Source organism: Kogia breviceps, chromosome 1 (genome assembly GCF_026419965.1).
Source record: "Kogia breviceps isolate mKogBre1 chromosome 1, mKogBre1 haplotype 1, whole genome shotgun sequence".
Lineage (NCBI taxonomy): Eukaryota > Metazoa > Chordata > Mammalia > Artiodactyla > Physeteridae > Kogia > Kogia breviceps.
Genome location: NC_081310.1, coordinates 92,553,441 through 92,567,883, shown reverse-complemented (window position 1 = coordinate 92,567,883; position 14,443 = coordinate 92,553,441). Strand labels below are relative to the sequence as shown.

Sequence of the window (14,443 nt, the reverse complement as noted above, 5' to 3'; positions counted from 1 at the left end):
AGCAGGGCAAAGTTTTCTAATGGTGTGACTTCATCTGACCAGGCAGCTGTGGATTCAGAAAAAAACAGGATTCAAACACTGATCTTCCAGTTAAAAGCCAAGGGCCAGGTTCCCTATTTTGTTTTATCAGGTCTATCATGGTGCCTGGGAGAATCTTGTTCTATTGTCTCTAGACCATGAAGAGGATGGAGAGGCACATGGTCAGGGGACCACTACAGAAGCACTATACCATGTGAAGTGGCTGACCAGGGAGCAGAGACAGCTCCAAAAAGAACTGCAGAGGTTGCAGCAAGGTAAGCCTTCCAGGATGGGGAGAGGCAGAGCAGGGCAGCAAGCCATCAGCTGGCTAAGGCAAGAGCAACATCCCCTACCTCATGACGAGGGCTCTTTCAGAGATCTGGACACCAAGAAAGTGAGAACTTCTGATCTCATCCTGGATTTTAGGCTGCCCACCCATCCATGTCCCTCTCTCCCTCAATTACACAGCTTCCTGGAGCAGCCCACATGCAAACCTTCCTGAGCTAACACTTCTCAGCCTCCCAGTCTTTCAAATGAGCTCTCTCTGGCTTAAAGCTTTAATGTTCTACTTTCTTATATCTGGGTTGATTTGGTTTCACTTCTTTTCTATGCCTGGTCAACAAGCATTCATTGAGTAACTATTAATGTGCAAATCATCTTATGAAAAGGAAGTAAAAAAAAAAAAAAAATTTCCCTGGGATTGGCGACCAGAGAGAATTGTGTAACGATGGCTGACCTCTGATAGGGCTGAGCAAGGAGCACTTGGCTGTTTTCAACACTCACCAATATGAGAGTCAGGCCCTTCCTTTCTTCTGCAGAAAGTGAATTTCTCAACTACCCTCCTTGTACTCCAAATTGTATTCACACGAGAGCTTACAGATTTTGCCTAGATTAGAAAATTTTGCACAAGCGATTGTTGTGTACTGGTACTGTGATTTATTTGTCTTCTTAAGCCAAAGGGCAAATATTTCTGTCATTTACCCAAAGAGGCCTCTTTACTCAGAAGCTGTGAGCTCATATTCTTTGTAATAATTCCCTCCCATAAAACCTTCTGTTGCCAAAGAATAATCTTTTCCAAATGTACACATCACTTATAAGACTATCCAATGAACATAGACTATATAGTTAAGTAGTTATAACAAGAATAATGCTACTAACTTTATACACTCGTTTCTAGTTAGTAGCTACTGATTATCACAGAAGGAAGGGCTACACAATGCTATCGAGAATCTCAGACCTTCCAAAACTGTCTAAACCATTCAGTAAAAAAGAAGGAAATAAAACTGCCTGCTCAGTGATTCCATCTTCGTTCATTAAGCCATGGTGGCTAAGAATACAGACTCTGGACCCAAATTGTCAGGGTTGAAATCCTGACTCTATCACTTACCAGCTGTGAGGCCTTGGGCAGCTTAGTGGACCTGTCTCTGCCTCAGTTTTCTCCAAAGTAAAATGTTAATGATGTTTCCTACCTCATAAAGTCACTTGAGGATGTAGTGAGCACTTGAAACAGTACCTAAATGCAAAATAAGTGCTATATAAGTGTTTGCTCTTATCAGTCAATCAATCCTGTAAAAGATTTTTACAGGATTAAAACTCTTCTATTGTTTTGTTGAAAGTTGCCATAGTTATACAGTCTGTAGAAACTAGTTCTATTTTTCCCATAATAAAATAATCATATGTTAATATTCAGCATAGAATGGATCTATCTCAGCTCTTCAAAACTACAGTCCCTTCTTACTTAAGGCAGGTGCAGGAGCCCTGAAAATTATGTAGCATGTTCAAGAGGAAAGCCAATTATCACAATTGAATGTAAAATCATTTAGGTCTCCACAGCTAATAGGTGGACACAAGACCCTAAAGTAATGTCCAGGCGTCTGGCCTAAGAATTATTTCTAGCCTCCAGCTTTGGGTTTTAAAGAGGAGAAACTGAGCAAATAACTCAACTTCCTTGTCTGTAATAAATGGTTAAACCAAACTAGAATGAGGGCTCACAGAATGGAAAAGAATCTTAGAAGCCATTTGGTTGAATCCCACTTCAGTTCTCAAAAAGGATGCTGAAGACCAGATACCTACTCTCTATGGGGTGTTCAAAAGACCAGGGTCAAGGGAGGTGGCTGTCCTTGATGACTAGAGAGTTTGTGTCAGGGACAGGTGGTATAAAAGGAGTCTGGACAAGGAGGCAGCAAACTTTGATTCAGGGGCCTCTGTCTCTATTTCCTTTAGAAAGTCACATCCTCTCTGAGCCTCAGACTTCTTGAGAGTAAAACTAGGGAAGAAGGAAGGAAACAATATGAATTAAGTGTCAGTATTTATCAGGCACTGTACTAGGCAATATATTCCCATGATTCACTTAATGAAATTGTTATTGAGATTCAACTACAGGGTACATGCCAGTTGGTGAATTTTTTTAAATAAATTTATTTATTTTATTTATTTTACTTTTGGCTGCTTGGGTCTTCGTTGCTGCGAGTGGGCTTTCTCTAGTTGTGGTGAGTGGGGGCTACTCTTCGTTGTGGAGCACAGGCTCTAGGTGCACAGGCTTCAGTAGTTGTGGCTCACAGGTTCTAGAGCGCAGGCTCGGTAGTTGTGGCACACAGGCTTAGTTGCTCCTCGGCATGTGGGATCTTCCCGGACCAGGGTTGGAACCCGTGTCCCCTGCATTGGCAGGCAGATTCTTAACCACTGTGTCACCAGGTGAATTGTTTAAAATGCATATTCCCAGTCTTCATCTGTAGAGATTTGGATCAGTAGATTAGGGATTAGGCTCAAAATCCACATTTTTAACTGAGCTGACACTAAGGCAGATTATTCTGGGACAGGTGTTTTGTGGGCCAGACTTTACAAAACCCCATTACAGCATCTCAGATAGACACAGGAATGCAAATATGAGAAAACATGGTCTGTGCCCTCAAGATGCTCACATTTAAATTGGAAGGTAGCCATGCTTGCAAAAAATTATCACAGAAAATACTAATTGCTAAATTAGAGTTGTTTCAAAGTAGAACAAGAGCATGGAAAGTTTCCTATGTCTATCAAAGGGGCTCAGGTGAGATATCCCAAAAGAGGCAGTGTAGGAGCAGAATCTTAGAAGAGGAAGAGAATGAAGATGGGTGGGGTAGGGGGGTGAGCAGTTTGTCACGAGGACACGTAGCAAGGCCACTCCTGGCAGTAGGAACAATATGTACAAAGGCGCATGCATGAGAATGATTTGCTACAGGTTGCTCAACCTGCAGGGTTATAAGGGGTGATGAGAAGGTGTAGGTGAAATGTTTACAGACAAAGCAGTGCAGGCAGTGTCTCCAATCATGAATAGCTTCATAGGTCTTGCAAAAGAGTTTCAATCTCACCCTACAGGATTTGGGAGTAGGGAGATTACATGTCCACGTGTGAGAAGGATTACGCAGCTGTAATGTTTAAGGTAGACCAGATAGGAGAATTCCAGAGTGTAGGCCAGGGTTTAAAGACCTAAACTAGGGCATTGGCCAGGGGGAAAAAAATGAGTATCTTAAGATATTTAGAAAGTGAAATTACATCTTTTTTAAAAACATCTTTATTGGAGTATAATTGCTTTAAAATGGTGTGTTAGTTTCTGTTTATAACAAAGTGAATCACCTATACATATACATATATCCCCATATCTCCTCCCTCTTGCATCTCCCTCCCTCCCACCCTCCCTATCCCACCCCTCTAGGTGGACAGAAAGCATGGAGCTGATCTTCCTGTGCTATGCGGCTGCTTCCCACGAAATTACATCTTAAGTGGACCAACATTTTGAGATATTTAAATGGGGAATTGTCAGAGCTTTATGATTAATTATATGTCCAAGGCAAAGAAAACCAGGGTCAAGAATATACTGACTGGCACAAAGTAGGCACTCAAATATCCTTGTTAAATTGGATAACTAGATGGACACACACACACACACACACACACACACACACACACACACACTCAAGAACACAACAGAAGAAGAGCGACCCCAAAAGGACTATCTCTTGCTTTGACTACCTCACCAAGAAGTTATTTGATGAAAGAATACTAGGAGTTTAATGTAAATTCTAGGCCCTTTATCTGGTCATAAGTCCTCTGCCTGGTGCCTACTAAGCCATGTAGATTTAGGGAACTCACTCCCATTAGAGCAAACTAGTGCAAGACTTTCAACTCTAAGTGACCAACTCATGAGATGTCTTAAAAACAAACCGGGTCCTCTACAGCAGTTATGACTACAAGATGCTGAAACATTAACTCAAAGAGCAAAAAACCCACTTACTCATGGCCAGCAGTTGCAACTCTTGGCTCAGGTGGGTAGGAGGTCACATAATTGAGGTGAATGAAACAATAGGGCACCAGCTCTGTGTATCACTCACACTCAGTCATTTTGTTTTGAAAACACCATGCTTGCCAAATAAAACATTCAGACAAAACCTCCATGGGCCAAGTCAGTTTACACCTCTGACCTTGGGGTTTCTAAATCCTCTTTCACATATTTGAGGTAAACATTGGGGAACTGCTTTAGGTTTTTCTGTTTCCATTCATCACGCCAGATCAGCCTATTGTATAATGTGATTCAATGGTATTCATATACCCTTTCTCTGCCCAGAGAACTAGTTTCAATCATTCTTTTCCTTCTTCTCTTACTGTATTAGTTTCTTAGGGCTACCCTAACAAAGCACCACAAACTTGGTGGCTTAAGCAACATAAGTGTATTCCCATAGTTCTGGAGGCTTGAAGTCCAAAATCAAGAGTCGGTTCCTTCTGAAGGCTGGGAAACAAGGATCTGTTCCAGGCCACCCTCTTTGGTTTGTAGATGGCCATCTTCTTCCTGTGCCTCTTCCTATCACCTTCCCTCAATCTGAGTCTCTGTGTCCAAATTTCTCTTTATTATAAGGACACCAGTCATATTGGACTAGGGCTCACCCTAATGACCTCATCTTAACTTGATTATCTCTGTAAAGGGCTTGCCTCCAAATAAGGTCACATTCTGAAGTACTGGGGATTAGGACATCTACATATGACATCTGGGGAGGATACAATTCAACCCATAACACCTATTAATTAACTCAAAACAGATATCATCAAGAAAAAGTTCTCCTCTTACTTTGAGAATGGAAGTCAGAAGAGACCAGATGTTCTTACGTTCTCATCACAGGGAGGACAGAAGCACAGGGTTCTACAGGCTAATAAATTTAGGTAAGAAAATGCTTACTAAACTCATGGATATGGCTTCTTCCCAACTGACCTCTTTAAATCGTCCTCTCCCTGAGAAAGTGCTGCCTTTTTCTTCTTAAGGAAAGAGCCATTTCTCCACGTTGTTACCACCCATTCTCACCCTTCATGCTCTTCTCACCCACTTTATTACCTCACCTAATACCACACTGAAAGGGGCCATAGCCTAATAACTTGAAAATGCTAAATATGAGCCTCTTCATAGGTTTTCAGAGATCTTTCTTCTTTTTACCTCCTTTCCCAGAGCACTGACAACAAATACGATCCAAGAAATATACAAAACCAAGTCCCAGATGCCTCCTTTCCATCACATTGGTCCTAAGGACCCCATGAAAAGCAAAAGGCAGTCGCTATCTCAAAATAACAGAAATTCCTACTTTACAAAAGAGAAGCCGCAAGCCCAAGAGAAATATTCTATAAACCCACTGAAGGGCAAAGACTCCAACAAGGGCATCTCTCTTCTATGTCAAGATCAAGACGTCTCCACTCAAACCCTAGACCAAGGTCCCAGTTCCAGCCCAGCTGGTGGTAGCAGAATGGTACATGGCGATGAGACCAGATCAAATGATGCCAACAAAAGGCCAGACCACACCGCTGGGAAACAAATTCCCCCAAATCCCATAGAATGTGGAGGGAACTTCAAAGGCGAGCCCAAAACATCAACCTATTCAGAGTTGTTTGCAAAGGCCAGAAATATTCACTACTTCCGGCACCGGGTCCCCCCTGAATCTGAGAGATTGCTTAGCATTGGGGAGATCTTTGGACACAAGGAATCTTCACAGTCCAGATCAGAAAAGTGGTGTAAAAACAGAGTGACCATCTAAGTTACTTCTTCTCTAACCATCTGACATATCCTCACAATAACATATGCCATAATCACTAAATAAAAGTATTTCTCAAGCAACTGTAGTAAACAATACAAATATATATATGCAATACATATATATGTGTATATATATATATATATACACGTTTTTCTTAAAACCTAGTTTTTTGTCCTTTTATGGGGATATAATCTTTCACTGGATGAGCAATGTTAGCATGAAAAATGAAGGGAGAGATGAATCTTCTGAAACCATTTTAAGCAATGTACACATGTTGCTAATATCATCAAAATTATGAATCTACATTGATGTCTAGAGTTTTCCTGAAAGGTAAAATATTAAGGATCCTGCTTACATTTGCCACCCTTTTCTTATAGGAGATTCTTAGCATGCCACCTGCTGGCAAAATGGCATGGCTCTTTTGTTTGTTTTAGTTTCACATATAAAGGTAAGAATAGAAACTCAATTGAAAATATGTACATAATATGGTCTATAAATTAAAACCCCTCTCCCACCACAGCTCTGTGCTCTTTTTTTGAAGCCATTTCCTTTCTTCTTTTATTTCCAGATAGCTCCATTTTGGTTTTCTCATTCCCACTTTCTTTTCTTTAAACATCTTTATTGGAGTATAATTGCTTTACAATGGTGTGTTAATTTCTGCTGTATAACAAAGTAAATCAGCTATACATATACATATATCCCCATATCTCCTCCCTCTTGTGTCTCCCTCCCACCCTCCCTCATTCCCACTTTCAACCTGCTCTTATCAAACTTTTTGGATCCTAAAAAATGAATAATGAACAGTTTATAAGAAATGTGTCTCCTCTAACATTTTCTTCCAAGAAGCAAAGCAGTGGGGGAAAGCAGGCCAGGGGCAACAAAATTGACTGATGAATACCTAATTTATTTACACCATCCATGACTGTGCTGGCAGGAACTGGAACACACAGGGTAGAGAAAGTCCTTTGCAAACTTCCAAGTCCTTTATTGTGTGTTCTTTCTCCTTGTCTATCTCCATTACAATCACCCCTCAAGGATGAGTTCTCAAAATGATTCACCCCACTTCTAAATGGGTCTTTTCTCTGTGCTGGTCGTAACTTCAGGACAGGGTCATTGCCAAGACAGCAAGGACCTGGCCTCATCCTAGTTCTCTCCTCCACTTGACTAATCAATCACACCTGTTCCAAGTACACCTCAGTCTCATGAACTTGAGAAATAAGCATTCTGCATGTTCCTTCTTGTTATCCTGCTTGTATCTTCATATATCTGATGGACCCAGATCTGCCTGTATCTCTAACTCCAAAATTTTATACATTCTATTTCAAATGACATTTCATGAATTGCAACACAATTGTGCATTTACAAACTTCTAACGCCATAGATTTTATTCTTATCATTTAGTCTAATACATTTCGTTCTTCAATATGATGGATACAATACTTTTCTTGATATAACTCAACACAACAAGAGGCAAAGCTGTTGAATGGGTCCTTGCTTGTCCTAACCCATTAAATTCTATAGAACTGTTTAAATCCTTAATGATCACAAGCCACACTGAGCTCCAGGATAGCTCTCACCCAGTCAGCTTAAAGTCATTCATTCATACCAGAGGTCTCACCTGGGGATAGATGTGCTCCCCAAAAGACATTTGATAATGTCCAGACATATGTTTGGTTGTCACAACCCAGGTGAGGGGGGTAAAAGACCTTGACCTAGAAACAGTAGCACTGACTTATATACACTACCAAATGTAAAATAGATAGCTAGTGGGAAGCAGCCGCATAGCACAGGGAGATCAGCTCTGTGCTTTGTGACCACCTAGATGGGTGGGATATAGGGAGGGTGGGAGGGAGGCTCAAGAGGGAGGAGATATGGGGATATATGTACACATATAGCTGGTTTACTTTGTTATACAGCAGAAACTAACACAACACTGTAAAGCAATTATACTCCAATAAAGACATTAAAAAAAGAGAGAGAGAGAGAGATTTTTTAAAAAGACCCTGACCTATAGACCATTGCATTAAACTTTGCAAAACCCTGTAAGGTAGGAAAATCAGTGAGATAAGTTCTCCCATTTTATAGGAAAAAAAAAATGAGGCTCACAATGAGTAAAATGACTCTTTCTATACCAGAATGTGAATGAGGAACAAAGGCCAGAATTCTGCTTTCCTGTACTATCCTTTTCTCTCAATGAGAAGGGGGGACAACACAATGTCCAATAGCTTATGCCCTCCTTTTAAGCTATGAAATACTTTTCAACCCGATAAATAAAAATCTTTAACAATAAAAATTAGAAAGAAATGGTAAAAAGGAAAACTTCATACTTTGATTTTGAGGGAACATGACTTTTTTTTTTAACATTCATTCATTTATTCAGAGATGTATTGACAATGTCTTCTCCATTTACTCCTACATGAGGAAAAGCAGGTTTTCACCTCGTTACCTGAACCTATCCAATGGGGAGGGAATTCACTTTTCACCTGGAGGCAGAGGCATCTGGGAACTCTCAGAGGTGGTGACAGCCTCTCACCCAGAGTCCCAAAATTCTGAAGACAACTGAGGGGGACCCTGAAGGTTCCCACAGTCCTCAGTGTGGGATAAGATTGGGTAAGTTGATACCAGTAACACTGGAGGGACCAGCCCTTCTGAGGGTGAAACAGCCCTGAAGGCAAAGCCCAGGGCATCGTACTTGGGGGGAGAATTTTGCCTCCACACCAAAAGCACTAGGGCAGTTGAAGCCTAGATCCAGTTCAAACAGAAGTCAACAGCGCCATATCACCAACGACAGCCAGCATAGCAAGGAACTGCTGCCCAAAAGAGGGAAGCCCAAGAGGTGTGAACTGTTGCCTGAGCCACTGCCTTCCCTCACCCCATCTGCATCCCTGGGGCATTGAGGGAAGAAGGAGTGAGACAGAGGAGCCTGAGGCAAAGCTGCAATAGAACAGGAGCTCCCTGGGGTGCGGAAGATGGACTTTGTACCAGACCAGGGGCATAAATAATAATACCTAAATGTGGCTAAAAAAACATCAACCAGAAATAAAACTTTTAAAATGGAAATGACTGGAAGTTATTGGATCAGATTGAGATAGTATTAAACAAAGTTAGCAGCAGTTACTGGGAGAAAAATGAAACCCACCCCAGGTCTATACTTCACCAAAATGAGATTTCTCAATCTAATCTATGCGGAGAGGCACTGTGTTAAGAAACATTAACTACAGTCACACCTCGGAGATATTTCAGTTTGGTTCCAGACCACCACAATAAATCAAATATCAAAATAAAGTGGCCTCTTTGCTTCCTGGTGCGCGAGGAGAGGGGTTTAAGCGCGCCGCTAAAAGGAGCTCCAGAAACGGGAGCGGAGCTGCCAAAGAGACAAGAGACTTTTTCTTGCCTCTGTTTCCTGGTGCGAGAGGAGAGGGGATTAAGCGCACCGCGTAAAGGAGCTCCAGAAACGGGCGCGAGCCGCGGCTGTCCGCGCAGACACCAGAGACGGGTGTGGGATGCTAGGGTTGCTGCTGCCACCACCAAGAGGCCTGTGTGCGAGCACAGGTCACTCTCCACACCTCCCCTCCCAGGAGCCTGTGCAGCCTGCCACTGCCGGGTTCCCGGGATCCAGGGACAACTTCCCCGGGAGAACGCGCGGCATGCCTCGGGCTGGTGCAGCGTCATACTGGCCTCTGCCACCGCAAGCTCGCCCCGCATCCATGCCCCCCCTCCCCCCGGCCTGAGTGAGCCAGAGCCCCCGAATCAGCTGCTTCTTTAACCCCGTCCTGTCTGAGCGAAGAGCAGACGCCCTCGGACGACCTATGCGCAGAGGTGGGGCCAAGTCCAAAGCTGAACCCCAGGAGCTGTGCCAACAAAGAGGAGAGGGGGAGGTCTCTCCCAGCAGCCTCAAAAACAGTGGATTAAAGCTCCACAATCGGGCTTCCCTGGTGGCGCAGTGGTTGAGAATCCGCCTGCCGATGCAGGAGACACGGGTTCGTGCCCTGGTCCGGGAAGATCCCACATGCCGCGGAGCAACTAAGCCCGTGAGCCATGGCCGCTAGGCCTGCGCGTCCGGAGCCTGTGCTCCGCAACGGGAGAGGCCACAACAGTGAGAGGCCCGCATACCGCAAAAAAAAAAAAAAAAAAAAAAAAAAAAAAAAAAAAAAAAAAAAAAAAGCTCCACAATCAACTTGAAGTGCCCTGCATCTGTGGAAAACCTGAATAGACAGCGAAATATCCCAAGTTGAGGAGGTGGACTTTGGGAGCAAGATATATTATTATTTTCCCCTTTTTTTCTTTATGTGAGTGTGTATGTGTGTGCTGCTGTGTGAGATTTTGTCTGTATAGCTTTGCTTTCACCATTTGTTCCAGGGTTCTGACTGACCCGTTTTTTCTTTTTTAAAATTTTTCTTCTGAATAATTATATTTTATTTTAATAACTATATTTTATCCTACTTTATTTTGTCTTCTTCCTTTCTTTCTTCCTCCTTCCCTTCCTTCCTTTCTTCCTCCCTTTCTTCCTCCCTTCCTTCCTCCCTTTCTTCCTCTCTTCATTCCTTCCTTCCTTTCTTGCTTCCTTCCTTCACTTCTTCCTGCCTTTCTTCCTTCCTTTCTCTCCTTTCTATTTTTTCTCCCTTTTATTTTGAGCTGTGTGGATTAAAGGCTCTTCGTGCTCCAGCCCGGCATCAGGGCTCTGTCTCTGAGGTGGGAGAAACAACCTCAGGACACTGGTCCACAAGAGACCTCCCAGGTCCACGCAATATCAAATGGTGAAAATCTCCCAGAGATCGCCATCTCAACACCAAGACCCAGCTTCACTCAAGGACCAGCAAAGTACAGTGCTGGACATCCTATGCCCAACAAATAGCAAGACAGGACTACAGCCCCATCCATTAGCAGAGAGGCTGCCTAAAATCATAATAAGGCTACCAACATCCCAAAACACACCACCAGACGTGGACCTGCCCACCAGAAAGACAAGATCCAGTGTCATCCACCAGAACATAGGCACTAGTCCCCCCAACCAGGAAACCTACTCAACCCACTGAACTAACCTTAGCCACTGGGAACAGTCACCAAAAACAACGGGAACTACGAACCTGCAGCCTGCAAAAAGGAGACCCCAAACACAGTAAGATAAGCAAAATGAGAAGACAGAAAAACACACAGCAGATGAAGGAGCAAAATAAAAACACACCAGACCTAACAAATGAAGAGGAAATAGGCAGTCTACCTGAAAAAGAATTCAGAATAATGATAGTAAAGATGATCCAAAATCTTGAAAATAGAATAGACAAATTGCAAGAAACATTTAACAGACCTAGAAGAACCTAGAAGAAATAAAGAGGAAGCAAGCAACGATGAGCAACACAATAAATGAAATTAAAAATACTATACATGGGATCAATAGCAGAATAACTGAGGCAGAAGAATGGATGAGTGACTTGGAAGATAAAATAGTGGAAATAACTACTGCAGAGCAGAAGAAAGAAAAAAGAATGAAAAGAACTGAGGACAGTGTCAGAGACCTCTGGGACAACATTAAATGCAACAACATTCGAATTATAGGGGTCCCAGAAGAAGAGAAAAAGAAGGGGACTGAGAAAATATTTGAAGAGATTATACTTGAAAACTTCCCTAACATAGGAAAGGAAATAGTCAATCAAGTCCAGGAAGCACAGAGAGTCCCATACAGGATAAATCCAAGGAGAAACATGCCAAGACACATAATAATCAAACTGTCAAAAATTAAATACAAAGAAAACATATTAAAAGCAGCAAGGGAAAAACAACAAATAACACACAAGGGAATCCCCATAAGGTTAACAGCTGATCATTCAGCAGAAACTCTAAAAGCCAGAAGGGAGTGGTGGAACATATTTAAAGTGATGAAGGAAAAAAACCTACATCCAAGATTACTCTACCCAGCAAGGATCTCATTCAGATTTGATGGAGAAATCAAAACCTTTACAGACAAGCAAAAGCTGAGAGAGTTCAGCACCACCAAACCAGCTTTACAATAAATGCTAAAGGAACTTCTCTAGGCAAGAAACACAAGAGAAGGAAAAGACCTACAAGAACAAACCCAAAACAATTAAGTAAATGGTAATAGGAACATACATATCGATAATTACCTTAAATGTAAATGGATTAAATGCTCCCACCAAAAGACACAGACTGGCTGAATGGATACAAAAACAAGACCCATATATATGCTGTCTACAAGAGACCCACTTCAGACCTAGGGACACATACAGACTGAAAGTGAGGGGATGGAAAAAGATATTCCATGCAAATGGAAATCAGAAGAAAGCTGGAGTAGCAATTCTCATATCAGACAAAATAGGCTTTAAAATAAAAACTATTATAAGAGACAAAGAAAGACACTGCATAATGATCAAGGGATTGATCCACGAAGAAGATATAACAATTGTAAATATTTATGCACCCAACATAGGAGCAGCTCAACACATAATGCAAATACTAACAGCCATAAAAGGGGAAATCGACAGTAACACAATCATAGTCGGGGACTTTAACACCCCACTTTCACCAATGGACAGATCATCCAAAATGAAAATAAAAAAGGAAACACAAGCTTTAAATGATACATTACACAAGATGGACTTAATTGATATTTATAGAATATTCCATCCAAAAACAACAGAATACACATTTTTCTCAAGTGTCCATGGAACATTCTCCAGGATAGATCACATATTGTGTCACAAATCTAGCCTTGGTAAATTTAAGAAAATTGAAATTGTATCAAGTATCTTTTCCGACCACAACGCTATGAGACTAGATATCAATTACAGGAAAAGATCTGTAAAAAATACAAACACATGGAGGTTAAACAATACACTACTTAATAACAAAGTGATCACTGAAGAAATCAAAGAGGAAATCAAAAAATACGTAGAAACAAATGACAATGGAGACACGATGCCCCAAAACCTATGGGATACAGCAAAAGCAGTTCTAAGAGGGAAGTTTATAGCAATACAGTCCTACCTTAAGAAACAGGAAACATCTCAAATAAACAACCTAACTTTGCACCTAAAGCAATTAGAGAAAGAAGAACAAAAAAACCCCAAATTTAGCAGAAGGAAAGAAATCATAAAGATCAGATAAGAAATAAATGAAAAAGCAATGAAGGAAATGATAACAAAGATCAATAAAAGTAAAAGCTGGTTCTTTGAGAAGATAAATAAAATTGATAAACCATTAGCCAGACTCATCAAGAAAAAAAGGGAGAAGACTCAAATCTATAGAATTAGAAATGAAAAAGGAGATGTAACTACTGACACTGCAGAAATACAAAAGATTATTAGAGATTACTACAAGCAACTGTATGCCAATAAAATGGACAACCCGGAAGAAATGGACAAATTCTTAGAAATGCACAACCTTCCAAGACTGAAACAGGAAGAAATAGAAAATATGAACAGACCAATCACAAGCACTGAAATTGAAACTGTGATTAAAAATCTTCCAACAAACAAAAGCCCAGGACCAGATGGCTTCACAGGCGAATTCTATCAAACATCTAGAGAAGAGCTAACACCTGTCTTTCTCAAACTCTTCCAAAAGATAGCAAAGGGAGGAGCACTCCCAAACTCATTCTATGAGACCACCATAAACCTGATACCAAAACCAGAAAAAGACGTCACAAAGAAAGAAAACTACAGGCCAATATCACTGATGAACATGGATGCAAAAATGCTCAACAAAATACTAGCAAACAGAATCCAACAGTACATTAAAAGGATCATACACCATGATCAAGTGGGGTTTATCCCAGGAATGCAAGGATTCTTCAATATATGCAAATCAATCAACTTGATACACCATACTTGATACACCAACAAACTGAAGGAGAAAAACTATATGATCATCTCAATAGATGCAGAGAAAGCTTTTGACAAAATTCAACACCCATTTATGATAAAAACTCTGCAGAAAGTAGGCATAGAGAGAACTTCCCTCAACATAATAAAGGTCCCATATGACAAACCCACACCCAGCATTGTTCTCAATGGTGAAAAACTGAAACCATTTCCACTAAGATCAGGAACAAGACAAGGGTGCCCACTCTCACCACTCTTATTCAACAGTTTTGGTAGTTTTAGTCACAGCAGTCAGAGAAGAAAAAGAAATAAAAACAATCCAAATCAGAAAAGAAGTAAAGTTGTCACTGTTTGCAGATGATATGATACTATACATAGAGAATCCTAAGGATGCTACCAGAAAACTACTAGAGCTAATCAATGAATTTGGTAAAGTAGCAGGATACAAAATTAATGCACAGAAATCTCTGGCATTCTTATACACTAATGATGAAAAATCTGAGAGTGAAATTAAGAAAACACTCCCATTTACCACTG

General features: G+C 41.2%; 1 protein-coding gene across 1 annotated transcript in view; it reads left to right on the top strand.

Annotated features, from left to right (window-relative positions):
* CCDC190 (coiled-coil domain containing 190) overlaps positions 1-6,068 on the top strand; it is a 30,607-nt gene extending 24,539 nt beyond the window's left edge. Inside the window, exons 4-6 of the mRNA XM_059069837.1 lie at positions 174-293; positions 5,088-5,208; positions 5,489-6,068. Coding sequence (XP_058925820.1) covers positions 174-293; positions 5,088-5,208; positions 5,489-6,068 — 821 coding nt within the window. The remainder of the gene's footprint in view (positions 1-173; positions 294-5,087; positions 5,209-5,488) is intronic.
* The last annotated feature ends 8,375 nt before the right edge of the window (positions 6,069-14,443 follow it).